The sequence below is a fragment of the Vulpes lagopus genome, chromosome 12 (assembly GCF_018345385.1).
Source record: "Vulpes lagopus strain Blue_001 chromosome 12, ASM1834538v1, whole genome shotgun sequence".
NCBI classification, from domain to species: Eukaryota; Metazoa; Chordata; class Mammalia; order Carnivora; family Canidae; genus Vulpes; species Vulpes lagopus.
The window spans coordinates 43,334,537-43,353,829 of record NC_054835.1 but is presented as its reverse complement, the minus strand read 5'-3'; the positions used below and the strand labels follow the sequence as shown (position 1 = coordinate 43,353,829).

At 43.6% G+C, this 19,293-nt stretch overlaps 1 protein-coding gene and 1 long non-coding RNA gene across 3 annotated transcripts; both read right to left on the bottom strand.

Annotated features, from left to right (window-relative positions):
- Nucleotides 1-2,719: 2,719 nt before the first annotated feature.
- Nucleotides 2,720-7,089, bottom strand: LOC121473665. Of its 2 annotated transcripts, XR_005983193.1 has the most exons (3): nt 6,351-7,084; nt 4,324-4,482; nt 2,720-2,883 (listed from the first exon to the last, which is right to left on the bottom strand). It is a non-coding gene; the product is annotated as an uncharacterized LOC121473665 (long non-coding RNA). The 2 variants fall into 2 exon arrangements; XR_005983192.1 differs by lacking the exon at nt 2,720-2,883 and having other exon boundaries at nt 4,323-4,482; nt 6,351-7,089.
- A 2,529-nt stretch (nt 7,090-9,618) lies between these two features.
- Nucleotides 9,619-17,856, bottom strand: LOC121473661 (leucine-rich repeat-containing protein 37A2-like). The gene is made up of 5 exons (XM_041726225.1): nt 17,331-17,856; nt 14,539-14,610; nt 10,177-10,231; nt 9,955-10,096; nt 9,619-9,849 (listed from the first exon to the last, which is right to left on the bottom strand). Exons 1-5 carry the CDS (start codon nt 17,780-17,782, stop codon nt 9,650-9,652), a joined length of 921 nt encoding a protein of 306 aa, XP_041582159.1. The 5' UTR covers nt 17,783-17,856; the 3' UTR covers nt 9,619-9,649.
- Nucleotides 17,857-19,293: the final 1,437 nt, after the last annotated feature.

Sequence of the window (19,293 nt, the reverse complement as noted above, 5' to 3'; positions counted from 1 at the left end):
TTATTGGACATTTCAGTTGTTTCCACTTTTGACTATTATTAATAATGCTGCTATGAGTATTCACATACATGGTTTTGTGTGGACATATGTTTTTAATTCTCTTGGATACATACCTAGGAGTGGAATTGCTGGGTCGTGTAGTAACTCTATGTCTAACCCTTTTGAGGAACTGCCAAACTGTGTTCCACACGTAACTATGCCATTTTATGTTCTCACCAATGTATGAAGATTCCAGTTTCTCCATAATCTTGCTACCACTTATCATTCTCCATCTGATTATAGCCATCTTAGTGAGTATAAAGTAGTATCTTATTATAGCTTTGATTCGTATTTCCCTAATGACTTAAGACATTGAACATCTTTTCATGTGCTTATTGGCCATTTGTGTATTTTCTTTGGAGAAATGTCTCTTTAAATCCTTTGCCCAAGCCCCAGTGGCATAGCGGTTTAGCGCCACCTGCAGCCTGGGGTGTGATCCTGGATACTCGGGATTGAGTCCATGTAGGGCTTCCTGCATGGAGCCTGCTTCTCCCTCTGTGTGTCTGCCTCTCTCTCTCTCTCTCATGAATAAATAAATAAAATCTATTGAAGAACACATACAGATATGGAACATGCAGGTGTATATGGAAATATTTATCACATATGTAGAAATATCCTTTATCTCAAAAAGCAAAGTGGAATAAGGTATACATTATTTAAAACAAAAGACAAATCAAGAAAGGTGGATGCAACTGAGAATGAGTAGAAAAAGGGTAAAAAGAGATTGCACTGTTTAGCACCAAGGTGATTATGTTCGTGATGCACATAAATTTTAATTTCTTCAATAAGAATGCTCTGAAATTATCTTCCATAGCAAGTAAACTCTTGAGCTAGCTTGACAGAGAAGCCAGAATTTAAATAATCACATACTATTAAGTACCTTTTTGTACTTGGTGTGGAATTTTAGTCTTTGGTATCATGCATGTTTGGGCTTTCTCTTTCAGAGACATGGGAACAACACAGGTGTCACTTTCAACAATTGAGAGCATTCTCATGATGACCCTTGAATTGGAAAAACTGTAAGTTGATTTTTCTTATGTTTATTATCACTTCGTTGTGTATTTAGGTTTGTTTTATTTTTAAGTCAGATTTATTGAGGCATAATTTTCAGTTAATATGTACTGTTTTTAAGTATGCAGTTTTTAATGAGCTTTGGCAAATCTATAGTTGTGTAACCACCACCACGTTTGAGATACAGAACATTTCTGTTTGTAGTTAATCCCCTGTTCCCACTATCAGTCCCTGACAGCCATCAACCTCATTTTTGTCCCTATAGTGTTTTTTTTTTTTAAGATTTATTTATTCATGAGAGACAAAGAAAGAGTGAGAGGTCAGAGGGAGAAACAGGCTCCATACAAGGATTCTGAGGTGGGACTTGATCGCGGGACTCCAGGATCACTCCCTGAGCCAAAGGTAGACGCTCAATTGCTGAGCCACCCAGGTGCCCCTCCACCATGTCTTATAAATGAAATCATACAGTATGCAGTCTTGTGTGATTGGCTCCTTTGATTCAGCATAATCCTTTTGAGATTCATCCATGTGATTGCATCAACCTGTAATTCACTCCTTTTTATTACTGAGTAGTGTTACAGTTGTGTAGATATATCAGTTTGTTTATGCAGAGAGAGAAGCAGAGATAGAGGGATAAGCAGGCTCCTCTCATGGAGCCTAATGTGGGAGTTGACCCCCAGACCCGGATCAAGCACACCCTGAGCCAAAGGCATTACTCAACTGCAGAGCCACCTGGGCATCCCAACATAAGCAGTTTCTAAGACAAACTTACTATACACTCTGATTTTTTTCTATATTGTTTGTATTCAAAAATAATATTTTGTGTTCTACTGCTAGCTGTGACCTTCCTCACTCACTCAGTAGCCACAGCCTGCAGTGAGAAAGTCAGTGAGTTAGGTAACTTTGTTGGTTGGACTCATGCATTTATTTGGTGTGAATGAACTTGTAGGATAAAGCAGCTAGGAAAATAGAAACACCTCTCTCTCCTCCTCCCCAGCAAATGATGCCTATGAGACAAAGTCCAAAGGGGACCAAAGTAAAATGCTTCTGGAGAGAGTAAGGTGCTTCTGTGTTATACTTGCACAGTTTGTTTACTGCACGAGGGCACTTGGCCAAGGGTCCAGGTGAGCAGGATGAAAATCTTGCTTCTACTCAATGCCAACCCACATACAAAGGCCTCCCCAGAGAAATTGTGGGGCCATTTTGGACAGACATGGGAAAATTCTGGAAGTCTAGCATGCATGGGATTATTTTCAGGATCCCAGGTCTGTAGTGATTTTGCTTCCTGTGATTATGGACTGAGATGTCCTAATAGGACCAGAGATACACATTGTGAGAGGCATGGGAAATGGCATGAATCACTAATTGTCTGCATATGTGTTTCCTCTAAGACTCTTCTTTCATTCTCTGCTGCATAAGAGATGCTCAATCGAACGTGAGAGTCAGGTAAATCTGAGGAAGATAAAGTCCCGTGGCTGGAGAGAGCAGGGGAAATGCAGAATTAACAATGTCCTTTCTGTTTTCTAGGAGGGCTTTTTCTGGAGAAGGCGGCCACTTTGGCTTCGACACATGTACAGACCTCTCAATGCCACACGGAAGAAAAACATGGCACAGAAGCTACACGACAGGGATTCTTCTGATGAGGATGAGATTTTCAACAAGGAACCAGGGTACCTGATTGGGGACAATTTATAATTATTTTCTAACATGAGTTAATTATGTAAAGTTTAATTGTTCCTTTACAGAGTTAAAGGCATTCTTCTTCTTTTTTGCAGAGAGAAAGGTGATGCCCCAGCAGAGAAGCCTCAGGCTGCAGATTCAGCTGCAGAAGACCTGGGTGAGGAGAGGGACACTGAACTCCACGCCTTCATCGTCACCAAGTGACCTTGTCCTGCCTCAGGCTGTCTATAAAGATTATTTTCTGATACTGGCTACTCAGCATTGCTTGCAAGATATTTATTTTTCTCATATTAAAAATGTATAATTAATAACCAATTCTAGCCATGTGGTAAGGAATTAAAATGGAAATAAACATGTATATACAGGTAACAGGGGCCACTGGTGAGAGGAACAGGCCTGAAGCTAGAATCCCTCGTGGGAGACTGTACTTCCACAAGAGGCAGTGCACGCAGGGAAGGATGAATAGGGGTATCTTCCCCTCATTTCTCCCATAAAATCAGTGTCTGAAAACTGGAAAATGTATCTTCAGGTGTACAGACTATTAAATCAACTGGCAGTTTATTCTGGTGCTCTCTCCCCTGGTTCATCAAATACCAGTTATTCACAACATGTTTGACCTCCCATAGAAGATCATCTATTTCTGGCCCCTCTTGTAAGATTTTTAGCGTTACCAGAATATTTGCATCACTGAGCCTAGCTCCACAGTAGGGCTAAGGCCTCTTTTTCTTCCCAAGAGCTCAAACTCATGCACAAAATATGTGCCCCGTCTTGGCATAGGGGGTTCTTCAACCTTACAAGCTATAGATAATTCACATTGGGGTATTGTTACATTTCTTTAAAAAAAATACCCCCGCCCAAAAAAATCCGAACCCTTCTATAGCTAGCAGGGAGGGGCTGGAGGGCCCCTCTGTGTGTCTGTGTGTAAGGGTGGTTAATACCCAAGACTGCCCTCCTCAGCCCTTTATTTCAAAAAATATATTGGTGGTGCCACTTACCCATTCTCATGGACCACCCTACTAGCCTCTCCTGACTCCAGTGAGGGTAAGATGTGTGCTGCTAGGCTCTGAAGAGTCTCAGGATATGAATCAGAGTATGAAAGAGGAGGGAAGGTCCAAGTCATGGACCTATGGAGCCTCCTGGAGTGGCTCTGAGGTGGGCAGTTTGCACTTGGCCTTTAATCAGACACTGGCCAAAGTTATTACTTGATGGTTAGAGTGGAGCCTTCAGGGCCACCAGCCTGGTATTCGGCACTGGTTCTATGAGCCTCAGTTTGCTCATCTGTAAAGCGGGCATCATAATAGTTTCCATCACATGACACGCTGGGTGAAATGGGCTCTGCAGGTAAAGTGCTTAGTATATGACACACTCTCAAAAATATTGGCTGCTGCTGTTGCTCCTGTTCTGCTATTGACTATGCAGAGCTTTTCTAGATCCTGTACACCAAAGAATCTGCTAAGTGGATGGGCACTACAGCCACTTGTCCTCTGCTCAGCAAAAACTCCATGGGAAGTCCCTCTGGGGACACTCCCAGGCTTTGAATAGGAGGAGAAGTTCTGTGAGTAGAGCTTTTCCACCCTGGGGCCCTGGCCAGACCTTGACAGTCCTCGTGGCAAATGTTTTCTGAGTGACTCCGGTAATCCTTGCAGCAGAAATGCCTGTAGATCTGGAAGATGCTGTAGTCGAAGCTGCCGTCTGCGTTTTCATTTCCCTTCGATATGTTGAATCTGCTTTCCACAAAAGCCAGACATAGCCCTTCAAACAGGGAGAAGGGGGTTTTAGGTTTTTAGGTTTTTAGAAGAGGGTTTTTTTTTAGGGGGGGGGGGTTTTGAGCTGAAGGAGGAGGGAGATGGAGGAGAGAGGGAGATCAGGAAGCAGAAGAAAGGCAAGAGGATAGACACCTTTACGGAGGGATACTGAAGGTAGACAGGCATTCAATTTTCAAAGAAGTGAGACTATAAATGGCAAGCAAAGACAATGGGTCCTCTTTGGGGCCCTTTACAATTACTGTCAAACAGCCAATCCCTTGGGGCCTGGTCACCAGAACTTAGAGGGGATGTGTATCCAAAAAGCCCAGGAAATTATAAATTATAAATGTTAACAAATGGGCCTGGGTGCCTCAAGAATGTCTAGCTACTCTGGGGGAACTTGGTCTCTCAGTTCAAGGGCAATCAAAATGGTCAAAACTCAACGATGCAGCACCTACAAAAAGAGGAAGCAGTTCAAAAGCCTCCAAAGCCACCTAGCCATCAGCTTCCCCAGGATCCACTCACCTACACTCTTCACAACATGTAACATCACGTCTAGTACTGTGTTCCCTGTGTTCAGTACTGGGACTAACTTGCAATCAGCTCTGGCTGGGAGGAGCCCCGGGTGAGGGTCGTCTCTAAATGACAGGAAAACCTTCATGGGCATGGGTCTGTGACCACAGCCAACCCCACGTAGTGCAACCCCCTGAGGTTCTACAGATTACAGTCCAAAAGGAAGTGATAAGCTTCCACTGTCCCAGGCTGAATGAGTAGCCATCCCTCACCTTCCAGGTATTTGGATGATAAGGTACCATTGCAGCAGCCAACACAAGTAACATAATATGAATGCTAGAAACACAATCCTTGAGGACAGGTGCAGGAGACCAGACATTCAGGAAAACCTCTTGACCCACGGGACATAGATCTCTACTCCTCCACACTTACTTACCATCTGAGGCCCTGTACCAATCGAGCTACTCAGTAACTACCCGGCTCTGAAAAAGCACCTGGATTGGCTGTTGGGGGGCAGCAGGTGAGGCTGAGAAGAGACTGCACTAAGTTTTCAATCAGATGGGGACCGCATTAAGGGAAGAATGGGCACAGAGCTGAGAGGAAGAGATGGGGGCATGGAGACCTCATTTTAAGAAGATGGGGTTGGGGTGGTTGGAACTGGGGCTGCAAGAGTCAGGGACAGTTTAGCAAAGATGAAGGATGGTTGGAGATGGAAAGAAAGTATGTGGTGGGCTGGGAAGTGAGGGGTTGAGTCCGTGTGGACAAGAAGATGCATCGAAGACTTGGGATAGGGCTGAGATCAGAGCTATCAAGAAGGGGTGAGCTCAGCAGGGCATCCGCTTGGATGGCAGGCATTGAATAAGGGGGGGTGGAGGTGGGGTGTTAGGGCTGAGCAGACCTTGGGGGACTGGGATAAGAAAGCTGAGTCAGAAAAGGGGAAAGCCATAGCGGTGGGGCTCAGAGGAGGTTGGCGTGGGGCACCGGGATTGCCACAGGGGCTGAGGGGTGAGGACGTGATGCTTCAGAGGGCAGAGGAGGATGTGTCTGCGCTCGGGGTTGGAACTGGACTACCAGGGCTCAAGGGTGTGGCTGCAGCAGCAACACCAGAGGTGAGGGGTGGGGGTACGTGCTGGGCGCGGGTCCCCGTCGGGAGAAGATGGAGGGGGCGGTCCGCAGGGGCTGTGCGGGCTGAAGGCTCGGCTCCGAGGGGGCAGGGTGCGGGGCTGGAACGGGGAAGGCAAAGGGTCCTGAAGCAGGACGGCGCAAAGGAACCAGGGGGCTGGGACCACGGACCGCGCCCGCCGCCCGTTCGCATCTCGACCCCGCCGCCCCTCCCCCCCTCCCCCCTGACCCCGGGGTCACCAGAGGGAGCGGGGAGGGGGCGGGGGTCGCTCCTGGCCGCTGCAGCCTCTGCGCCTCCGACCCGACGCGCCGGCCTCTCCGCCACCGACACCCGGAAACTGCGCTCGCGGCGCCTGAAGCCCTCCCGGCGGTTGGGCGCTCGGCCCCGCCCCCGGCCCGCGGAGCCAATGGCGGGGCGGGAGGAGCCGCGGGGCGGGGCCCACGTTCCTGAAGCCCGGGAAGCCTGGAGCAAAGGCTAACAGAGTTTTGAGCAGCTCCTGAGCCCTGCCCTAGTAAGACCCCAGCGTCCCCTAAAGTGCCTGCCCGTGGAACTCAAGGCTGTCTAAAGAATTTGCTGCTTATTCCAGCCACCACCTGAAGATAGGGCCCCTGTGTCCCAGCTTCTGTGAGAGAGAAGGAGTCTAGCCTTGGTGAGTGCCAGTTAGCAAATCCAGATGGTTCCATCTGGGCTAACCCCCTTCCTGCCCCTTCCTGCCTGTTGTAATCTTTCACTTCTATGGAGCCCCTACTCATTCCCTTCCCTAGTCCCTCAATCTCCCTGTGCAATACTCAGTCACCTCTGCACTTGCCCCAGTTGAGTTCCGTTCACGATGGACCCTTTCCCCTGTGCCACTGCAATATTCTATTACTATGGAAATCTGTCTGGACCACTTTAAGTAGTGCCTTTTGGTTTGTTTTTGACAGGGGAGATGTTCAGGATCAGCTTTTAAAATTAATTTGCTTATTTTTCAGGATCAGCCTTTTAAATAAGCATCCCAAGGATGTTTGAGTTTAGAGGTCCAAAGGCCAAATTTTTTAAAAAGATTTTATTTTTTATTCATGTGTGTGAGAGAGAGAGGCAGAGCACAGGCAGAGGGAGAAGCAGGCTCCATGCAGGGAGCCCGATGCGGGACTCCATCCCAGGACTCCAGGATCATGCCCTGGGCCCAAGGCAGGCGCTCAACCACTGAGCCACCCAGGGATCCCCACAAGGCCACATTTTTAGAAACTCTGTTTCCCTATGGGCACCGTTTCCTCTGGCAGCCCTTTTGAATGGGGGCTATGTTTTCTCAGATACCTCACTGCCATTAGTCCATGCAGCTTTCATTCCAGTGAGAACATTCTGGAGGCCAAGCTAAGAATCAACTCCAAGTGCTTCTCCAGTCACCTCTGGGGATGACTGCACGTGATTGGCATCCAGTATCTGGTACCTTAACCTGCTGCCCAGCTAGAAGGACACCTTTTGTGTTTCTGACTTAGCTAGCTCTCCACCATGTTACTACTCCATGGAGACAACACCTTCCTTTTAGAAAGACTTGAACACCCACCCATTTGTTAGATAGTATTGGTTGGCTCTTGCTACCCACTTCTATCCCTTTCTTTGCAGGTGCTAGAAGCCCACAAACCACATTTCACAGATTCCCTTGACAGCAGAGTTCTGCCAATAAAATGTACCTGTGTGAAATCTAGGAGGTGAAAAGGAGGTGGAAACCATTCTTTCCTCCTCTGCAGTAGCAGATGTGCAGGCTACATGTTGGGGCTCCATGTTGCCAGTCACAGGCTTGGGACCATGGAGGGCTGCAGTGACTTCAGCAGTGGGTTCCCGAAGTGTACTGACTTTTGAGTGGCAGCAGCAGCTTTGAATGTATGGAAAGCAGCTGTGGTAGAGTAACCTGACATTCACCACTGCTAGCCCCACAGTGGTGAGCAGCCATTCCTTGTAAGACATTATGACCGGAGCTGATACCAAGGGCTGGATGCTTAACCATCTGAGCCACCCTGGCATCCCAGAAGTGGAGGGAGTTGTGCTTCTTCCACAGATTGCGCTTCATTATCCCTGTGCTTCATTATCTGTGTTGGTTGAGGAAGGCAGTAGTAGGTTTGGTGGTGGGTGGCAGTTGGGAGAGAGCCTGATAGCACACATCTGACCCTCAGTGGAGTCAGGAGAGGCTAGTAGGGTGGTCCATGAGAATGGGTAAGTGGCACCACCAATATATTTTCTGAAATAAAGGACTGAGGAGGGCAGTCTTGGGTAATTACCACCCTCACACATTTTTCTTTACCCTAGCCCTCCAGCCCCTCCCTGCTAGCTATCCAAGGGTTGGGATTTTTTTTTAACGAAAAGAAACAAAATACCCCAATGTGAATTATCTATAGCTTGTATGAATGAAGAACCCCCTATGCCAAGACGGGGCACATATTTTGTGCATGAGTTTGAGCACTTGGGAAGAAAAAGAGGCCTTAGCCCTACTGTGGAGCTAGGCTCAGTGATCCAAATATTCTGGTAACGCTAAGAATCTTACAAGAGGGGCCAGAAACAGATGATCTTCTATGGGCAGGTCAAGCATGTTGTGAATAACTTGTATTTGGTGAACCAGGGGAGAGAGCACCAGAATAAACTGCCAATTGATTTAATAGTCTGTACACCTGGAGATACGTTTTCCAGTTTTCAGACACTGATTTTATTGGGGAAATGAGGGGAAGATACCCCTATTCATCCTTCCTGCGTGCACTGCCTCTTGTGGAAGTACAGTCTCCCACGAGGGATTCTAGCTTCAGGCCTGTTCCTCTCACCAATGGCCCCTGTTACCTGTATATACATGTTTATTTCCATTTTAATTCCTTACCACATGGCTAGAATTGGTTATTAATTTATACATTTTTAATATGAGAAAAATAAGTATTTTACAAGCAATGCTGAGAAGCCAATATCAGAAAATAAACTTTATGGTGGGAATGTGAACTAGTGCAGCCACTCTGGAAAACTGTGTGGAGGATCCTCAAAGAGTTAAAAATAGACCTGCCCTACGACCCAGCAATTGCACTGCTGGGGATTTACCCCAAAGATACAGATGCAATGAAACGTCAGGACGCCTGCACCCCGATGTTTATAGCAGCAATGTCCACAATAGCCAAAGTGTGGAAGGAGCCTCGGTGTCCATCGAAAGATGAATGGATAAAGAAGATGTGGTCTATGTATACAATGGAATATTACTCAGCCATTAGAAACGACAAATACCCACCATTTGCTTCGACGTGGATGGAACTGGAGGGTATTATGCTGAGTGAAGTAAGTCAATCGGAAAGCACAAACATTATATGATCTCATTCATTTGGGGAATACAAAAAATAGTGAAAGGGAATAAAGGGGAAAGGAGAAAAAAATGAGTGGGAAATATCAGAAAGGGAGACAGAACATAGACTCCTAACTCTGGGAAACAAACTAGGAGTAGTGGAAGGGAAGGAGAGCAGGGGGTGGGGGTGTAAGGGGTGAGGGGCACTGATGGGGGCACTTGATGGGATGAGCACTGGGTGTTATTCTATATGTAAGCAAATTGAACACCAATAAAAATGTTTTTAAGAAAAAGAAGAAGAAAACAAATTTTATAGACAGCCTGAGGCAGGACAAGGTCACTTGAGGACGATGACAGAGCGGAGTTCACTGTCGCTCTCCTCACCCAGGTCTTCAGCAGCTGAATCTGCAGCCTGAGGCTTCTCTGCTGGGGCATCACCTTTCTCTCTGCAAAAATGAAGAAGAATGCCTTTAACTATGTAAAGGAACAATTAAACTTTTCATAATTAACGCATTTTAGAAAAGAATTATAAATTGTCCCCAATCAAGTACCTGGTTCCTTGTTGAAAATCTCATCCTCATCAGAAGAATCCCTGTCGGGTAGCTTCTGTGCCATGTTTTTCTTCCGTGTGGCATTAAGAGGTCTGTACATGTGTCGAAGCCAAAGTGGCCGCCTTCTCCAGAAAAAACCCTCCTAGAAAACAGAAAGGACAGTGTTAGTTCTGCATTTCCCTGCTTTCTCCATCCATGAGAATTTATTTTCCTCAGACTTACCTGACTCTCACGTTCGACTGAACATCTCTTATGCAGCAGAGAATTAAAGAAGAGCCTTGGAGGAAACACATATGCAGACAATTAGTGATTCACGCCATTTCTCATGCCTCTCACAATGTGTATCTCTGGTCCTATTAGGACATCTCAGTCCATAATCACAGGAAGCAAAATCACTACAGACCTGGGATCCTGAAAATAATCCCATGCATGCTAGACTTCCAGAATTTTCCCATGTCTGTCCAAAATGGCCCCACAATTTCTCTGGGGAGGCCTTTGTATGTGGGTTGGCATTGAGTAGAAGCAAGATTTTCATCCTGCTCACCTGGGCCCTTGGCCAAGTGCCCTCGTGCAGTGAACAAACTGTGCAAGTATAACACAGAAGCACTTTACTCTCTCCAGAAGCATTTTACTTTGGTCCCCTTTGGACTTTGTCTCATAGGCATCATTTGCTGGGGAGGAGGAGAGAGAGGTGTTTCTATTTTCCTAGCTGCTTTATCCTACAAGTTCATTCACACCAAATAAATGCATGAGTCCAACCAACAAAGTTACCTAACTCACTGACTTTCTCACTGCAGGCTGTGGCTAATGAGTGAGTGAGTCGTGAAATCAGCTTAAAGGTCACAGCCAGCAGTAAAACACAAAATATTATTTTTGAATACAAACAACATAGAAAAAATCAGAGTGTATAGTAAGTTTGTCTTAGAAACTGCTTATGTTGGGACGCCCAGGTGGCTCTGCAGTTGAGTAATCCCTTTGGCTCAGGGTGTGGGTGATCCAGGTTGGGGATTGACTCCCACATTAGGCTCCATGAGAGGAGCCTGCTTATCCCTCTATCTCTCTGCTTCTCTCTCTGCGTCTCACATGAATAAATTAAAAAATATTTTTAAAAACCTGCTTATGTCTTTACAGTATGTATGTACTGAGTTGTGACATAAAATGTAGCTCGCAGCCCAAGAACAGTATAATCAGAGGAGAAGTGCCCCTCTGGAAAGGAACCATCTTCTGACACTCAGTAGCAGTATGCCCATGGGGCAATTTACCTTCCCTTTCTTCTCCATTTCCTTATTATAAAAGGAAGAGACAAACTATTACCTAAGGCCTCTCCCAGTTAACAGTCTCTGGAGTCTGGACAAAGGGAATGGAGAGTGGTGGATCAAAAACCAGGAGGAGGAGGGAAGTTTTCCTGCCACTTTACAGGAAGGAGTCCTATTTTTCTGCCTTCCATCAGCCTTGAAGACTAGCCCTCTTAGCCCAAGACTCTGTAGCCAGGCCTGATGGTCAGTACCAGCAGGAACAGGTGCACCCAACCCCTCTCCACCCTTTTTCTTTTTTTTTTTTTTTTTAAAGGCACAGCAGACTGTGATCATTTTATTTTATTTATTTATTTTTATTTTTTTATTTTTTTTTTATTATTTATTTATGATAGTCATACAGAGAGAGAGAGAGAGAGGCAGAGACATAGGCAGAGGGAGAAGCAGGCTCCATGCACCGGGAGCCCGACGTGGGATTCGATCCCGGGTCTCCAGGATCGCGCCCTGGGCCAAAGGCAGGCGCCAAACCGCTGCGCCACCCAGGGATCCCCATCCACCCTTTTTCTTTAAAGGAGTAGTGACAGTAGATGCTCTGTGTCAGTTCCATTCTAACTCAGATTTGTCTGGGAAGCTAATTTGGCTGGATCCAGGCAAAGCATTAGACCAAATCAATATTCTTTCTGCCTTTGGTAGTTTCCTGGGTGTAAAACAAGGGGAGTGAAATAGGAGTTCTAAAGTCTAGTTCTGAAATTCTGCTTTAATAATTGCCAATTTACCTTGAGCCTCCTTCTTCGTCTTCCACTGGTTTTACCTATCATATGTCAGCCATAAACAACATAATTTAGTTTTGCCTCTTCTTGAACTTTATATAAATGGAATCATATTATATGTATTATTTTCTAAGTTGCTTCTTTAACTCAATATTATCATATAAATTCATTATATTGTTGCATGTAGCTGAGGTTGGTTCATTTCAATACCTAGTATTGCATGTCTAGCTACATGTGGCTACTGAATACTTGGGAGTGGCTAGTGTGACTGAGGAGCTGAATTTTTAATTTAATTAATTTTAATTACTTTAACATACAAAGGAAAAAATTGATACTCAACATTTATTAGAAAATGTTTAAATATGTTTGCAACAATATAGGTATTTGATATTACTTTTTCAACTGTAATTTTTATGAAATCTAAATACAGATCAAGTATTCTTGATAAAAGATTAGAAATCAAATTGGGATTTCAAAGAGTTACTATGGAAAAAAGAACATAAACTCTCAATAATTTTTGTACTGATTACATGTAGAAATGATATTGGATATTTTGAAGACAGTATAAAACATAGACTATCTTACTAATAATGGGTATAATAATTATATGTCAAAATAATATTTTGGATATAAGAGCTAAACAAAATATATTAACATTTATGTCATCTCTCTCTTTTTACTTTTAATTTTTAAGTGGCTATCAGAAAATTTGAGATTACTTATGTGGCTTTATGGTTCAAACAAATAGTGTTCCATTTTATAACTATACCACACTTTATTCATTCTACTGTTGGCAGATATCATCCAATAGATATATATATAGAAACACAGGTTAAAATCCTGCCCCAGGAGAGCAGTGATCCATAGTTAGGAACCTCTGCTTACAAGGTATAACCCTCAAGCTGAACCAGACATCTGCAGGACTTACCACATTCGTGTTCTAGTATATAAATTCCCAAGCACATGATCTTTAGAAATTAATTTTTTAATTTCAATTCATTTTTTAAAAATATGTAATATATATTCACATGGCCCAAAATTCCAAAGGTATATAGTACACAACGCAAAGTTTTTCTCCTACCCTTGTCCTCAGCCCACCCATCCCCCTCCATTCCCTAAAGAAAACTAACGTTATTTATTTCTTGTGACAATTATTTTCAGTTTTCTTATAAGTTTGGGAAATAAAATCTCCCAGTCAGACACTATCATGGAGAAATGTAAACTACACATAGTATTTAAGAAATTCACAAAATAAAAAACAAATGCCTAGTTCTAGCATTTCTCCCTTACCAATAAGATATCAAACTGAGGGGCAAAATCTACTTTAGAGGGATCATAATCCCTATTTTTAGATTGCTATGATTACTGTGTCTTTTATTGTTAATTCAGGAGTCATTTGTGACTTCTCTGCTCAAGTTGCACTAATGATATGACACAAAACTCTCATAAAAACACCAGTTAATTGCTTTGACTTAATATTTTATTTCTAAAAACACTTGTGTCTACATTGACTTTTTCTACAGATCAGTTGTTTAAAAAGATAACAGAAAATTGGCAAAGGACAGAAAATTCACTCAAGAAATACAAATGTTCAGTAAACATAGGTATTTAAATTTACAAGTAATCAGAAAACTTCAAATTCACATGGGACCCCTTTTATTCACCCATCAGATCAGCCAAGAAATGGAGAATATCCAGTAGTGGGTGGTATGAGGATGTGAATGCTGTCATGGTCTATGGGTTGGAGTTTAAGTTGGCACAACTTTTTTGAGGGCAATTAAAATTTTACATCTACATAGTCTTTAGTCAAACAATTCCATTTCTAGATATCTATTCTACAGAAATACCTGCCCACATACACAAAGATGCATGGTTGAGGCAGTTCACTACAGCAGCGCATGTGACAAGAAAATGGGACACAGTCTAAACATTCATCAATAGGAGAATTACTATATACATTCATACTTTGGAATATATTACACAGGCATATACATGAATGGGGTAACCCCCTATCTATGTACTAAAAGAAAAGAAATCTAAGACATAAGATAAAAGAATCAAAAGATTATTTCATAAGCATAAGCATAAGCAAAAGAATCAAGTTGTAGGAAGTTATCATTTATGTAAAAACAAAAAACAAAAACAAGGTAAGAAAATCCCACAACAAACCTATTTTGTTGTCTATAAATATGTATGTAGACAAATGCATGGAAAAAGATCTGGAAGGATATATACTAAATCCAGAGTAGTGGCTATCTCAGTGGTAGGGGATCAGAACACAAAGAAGATGTTCACTTTATCTATTCTTTCATTTTTATATATTGAGGATATCATCATGTATTCCTATATAATGGAAAATAAGTTTAGATTGACTCTAAATTTTAAAGAGAGCCCGTGAAATTCAATTTTCAAGATAAACATAGAATTGCCATCAATAGAGGTTGATTTGGGATATGGAGGGGGAAATACCTTTCCTCCAAGATACTGACTTCAAAATTCTTGACTAAGAAGGATCTTAGGATGCAGTTTTTTGTATTCATATTTGGAGAAAATATACTCACAATTTCTCAGTCCAACGGTATGGCTTCCATGTATTTTCCTCAATGTAAGAAATAGAGTTTCCTTGGAAATTTCTGTGAAGAAACACAGTTCAGATCCTTGACTAGTTAGGAAAAGAAGGAACAGAATAAGTAAAAGAATCATTGGCAACCTTGGGGGAATATGCAAAATGCAGAAAATACCAGCTTCTTAATATCCATAGCTATCAGCATCCCAGTTTGCACAATTAATAAGGAAATGTGGGGCCATTGGTGTAAACAAGCCATCTCCTTAGAACCGGAACTTCCTATCTGTCTAATTTCTTGGATAGATAATGCCAGTTAATTACTTTATGAATATAGGTATTTTTCTCCAAATCACCTCTATGTGTCTAAAATGGTTCTTTCTGTAAATCAATGAGAAAATAATTCAACAGAAAAATGGCAAAAAAAGAAAGTATAAAACAAAGGTAAAGAAATCCTATGCCAGCAAACAAAGGTAAAGAAATCCTATGCCAGGAACACCAAAGGTTTGGCCCAGTGACTTCTTTTGAAATCTCTCCAGCTGTTAGGAGAAGTTAGAAATGAGAGGAACTAATATGGAGAGATTTCTTAGACATGTTACACAGGGAAAAGCAACAAATCACTGAGCAAGGAATAAAAAGTATTACCTGATTAGGGGAAAAATTGCAAAGGAAAGTGATGGGAAGGACAGACACCAAAATGGTAACAGGAGTTATCTTATGGGTGGTAGGGGGGGTTGGGTGGGATTTTCACATTTTATCCTATATGCTTGTGACATTAAAAAAAATGAGAATGTATCCATGAATTGCAAGTATTTCAAAGAAGCTATGAAATGCCTGAGTTCAGTTTTAATCACTAATTCCGTATATGACTGAATCTTACCTTTAACTTATCTTCTTCCCTCAGCAACAACTTACCTATTCATTTTTTAAGGTGTTATTTATTCATGAGAGAGAGAGAGAGAGAGAGAGAGAGAGAGCGGCAGAGACACAGGCAGAGGGAGAAGCAGGCTCCAGGCAGGGAGCCCGACGCGGGACTCAATCCCTGGACTCCAGGATCACGCCCGGGGCCGAAGGCAGGCACCAAACCACTGAGCCACCCAGGAATCCTCCCCCCTATTCAGTTTATATACACATTTTTTTCAGGGGAGTCAGAAATAAGGCCAAACAGATAGCCATCTGCCCATCTGCCTAGTGGCCATTTCCAGTCAACCAAAAAGCCTTCTGGTTGCTTTATGTTCCCTGATAAAAGATGCCTAAACCTGAATTTATCTCCCTCCACCTGGCTGTCCTTCCCAACTGCTGTATTTCCACCTGCTCATCCGGGACAGAAATTTCTGAGAGTTATAGTTGATTTTTCTCTTGTCTGGATGCACCCTACCCACTACTCCCCTCAGCAGTTACGCAGTCTTGTTGCTTCTTCCTCTGGGGTGCTCTCAGGATTTTCTTTCTACTCCTATCACAGCCATTCTGATCTGGCCCCTTGTCACTTTACTCCCAGCTTTTGCTAGACCATTCTTTCTGGTTTCCCTGGATCAAGCTTTCCTCTTTAGATCTCTGTACATAGGGAATAGAAAACAATCCTCTTGTTCTGGTGATACATATGTCTTTCTGGAAAACTTTCAATGACTCTCTATATCTCAGCATAACTTTCAAACCCTTCTAGCTGATAGTCAAGGGTTTTCATAATCGTATCTTTCACTGTTTCCTAAGCTAATGCTTTTTTTCAGATTTTATTTATTTATTCATGACAGACACACAGAGAGAAAGGCAGAGACACAGGCAGAGGGAGAAGCAGGCTCCATGGAGGGAGCCGATGTGGGACTCAATCCCGGGTCTCCAGGATTACGCCTCGGGCTGAACGTGGCGTTAAATCGCTGAGCCACTGGGGCTGCCCTCCTAAGCTAATTCTTAATTCCTGATCATTCTTTCAGCTGTGCCTTTGCTTAGACTATACTCCCTATTCTTGCTGTATTTAACAAATCATAGCCACTCTAAATCTCAGCTGAAGTTTTAGCTTATCCATGCAGCTTTCTCTGACCCCTACACTCCATTGATTACAGATTCTGGTGACTTACAGCACCTATAGTCTGTACTTAATCATAGGTCACCTGTCTTTCTATGCCTATTTCCTTTCTTCCCACCTATTATTTCATATTCTAAAGACAATGCCATACTTGCATGGCTGCCACAGTACTGAGTCCTGGGCTGGGCACAAAATGGGGGCTGTATATAGAAAACCAAGGGACAAAGATGAGTTCTAAACATAGCTGAGGAATCAAATAATAGCTAACACTCACATATATGCGAGGCACTGAAAACGTGCTTTATATGTATTAACTCACCAAATCTCACAATAATCCCACAAGGTAGTAACTATTACCCCATTTTATAGATAAGGAAATTGAATCAAAAGCTAATAAGTGACAGAACTCAATTCAAACCCAGGCAGTCTAATTCCAGAATCTCTACTCTTAACCACTTTTTTGTATATCACCAAGGAGATGGAAAGAGGGACATGTTGCTATAAAGATGGGAGAGTAGAGGTTAAGGGATGAAATCATGGGGCTAAAAAAACTGGATAAAGAATAAGGACAATTACAAGTAAACGAGTGCAGACGAGAGAACCACAGCAAACAGGAAAATGAAGATAAGGACAGTTGACAAAGAAAAGGTAAAAAGAGAGAGTCAGTCAACATGGTTGGGGAGATGACAAAGGCCCAGGAAGACCTCAAAGAAAGGCTGCTGTGTCAAGCAGGAGGCAGGGAGCAAATGAGAAAAGGCAATTCTTACAAGATGGTGAAGGTGTTGTTGTCCATGTTGGGCTCTGGCACAGGCACTCTGCGGAGCCTCTGCTTTGGGCTGAAACCACTACACGACAGCGTCTCATCTTTGCAGGTACAGAGCTCACATATGTTGACGTTTGTGGTAACATTCTGTTCTGGCTGCTCAGTTAAAGTTGTATATGCCGTTTCTGGGAAGTATTTTGCAAAATGCACCACTGAGTGCTGAGTCGTTGGGGGGAGAACCGACTCAGATGACTCTGGTTGGTGACTTACAGTAATTTCCAAGTCCATAGGTGGAACAGTGACTTCAGTCAGGTTTGGCTGTTGACTCTGAACACGCTCTGGATGTGCAAGTGTCACCTCAAGGTCCGCTGGAGAAGGAGCTGTAGTCTTTCGTGGTTGCAGCATGTTTAGCCTCTGTAATAGGTTCTGGAGTAATGGTAAGCCCCAAGCCCACATGATGAAATGTGATGCTGGGTGATTCTGGATGCTGGCCTTCACCCTTACTTGGAGTTGGAATCATCACTTCCTGCTGAAATGGATATTGAACTACAACCTCCTTAGGTGGCTCTGGAGGCTGACTTGGGGTCTCTTGCATGGCTGGAGAAGGTTCAACTTCCATATTGGGTCCTGCAGCTACAGTAATTTCCAGGTCCATAGGTGGAAGAGTGACTTCAGTCAGGTTTGGATGTTGATTCTGCATCTGCTCTAGATGTGCAAGCGTCATCTCAAGGTCCTTTGGAGGGGGAGTTGTAGTCTTGGTGGTTGTAGAACGTTCAACCTGGGTAGTAGGTTCTGGAGTTATGGTACGTCCCATGTCTACAGGATGAGCTGTGACACTGGGTAAAGTTGGATACAGAGCCTGATCCTGACCTAGGGTTGGAACTGTCCCCTTCTGATGGAATGGATATTGAACTACAACCTCCTTAGGTGGCTCTGGAGGCTGAGCTGGGGTCTCTTGCATGGCTGGAGAAGGTTCAACTTCCATATTGGATCCTGCAGTTACAGTAATTTCCAGGTCCATAGGTGGAACAGTGACTTCAGTCAGGTTTGGATGTTGATTCTGAATCTGCTCTAGATGTGCAAGCATCATCTCAAGGTCCCTTGGAGTGGGAGTTGTAGTCTTGGTGGTTGTAGAACGTTCAACCTGGGTAGTAGGTTCTGGAGTTATGGTACGTCCCATGTCTACAGTATGAACTGTGACACTGGGTAAAGTTGGATACAGAGCCTGATCCTGACCTAGGGTTGGAACTGTCCCCTTCTGATGGAATGGATATTGAACTACAACCTCCTTAGGTGGCTCTGGAGGTTGAGTTGGGGTCTCTTGCATGGTTGGAGAAGGTTTGGTCTCTGTAGTAGGTTCTGGAGTTATGGTAAGCTCCAAGTCCAAAGGTTTAACTGTGACTTTATTTAAGGTTGAGTGCTGAACCTGAACCTGCTCTGGGGGTGGAAATGTCACCTCAAGGTCCTTTGGAGGAGCTGTAGTCTGATGCAGAGTTGTAGACTGTTCAACCTCTGTAGTGGGTTTTGGAGTTATGGTAAGCTCCAGGGCCAAAGGTTGTGTTGTCACATTTGGTGACCACAGGTACTGAGCTTGATCCTGAGCTGACGTTGGAACTGCTGCCTCTTGATATATGGAAGGTTGAGCTACAAGTTCCTTAGGCAGCTCTAGACGCATGGCTGGAGAAGGTTCAATCTCTGTAGTGGATTCTGGAGTTATGGTAAGTTCCAGGTCCAAAGGTTGACCTGTGACGTTAGTCAAGTTTGGACGGTAAGACAGAACCTGCTCGAGATGTGCAAATGTCACCTCCAGGTCTTTTGGAGGAGCTGTAGTCCTTTTCAGGGCTGTAGAATGTTCAACTTCTGTAGTGGGTTCTGGACTTACAGTAAGCTCCAGGTCCAAAGGTTGAACTGTTACATTGGGTGTTGATGGATACTGAGTTTGATTCCGACCTGGTGTTGGAATGGTC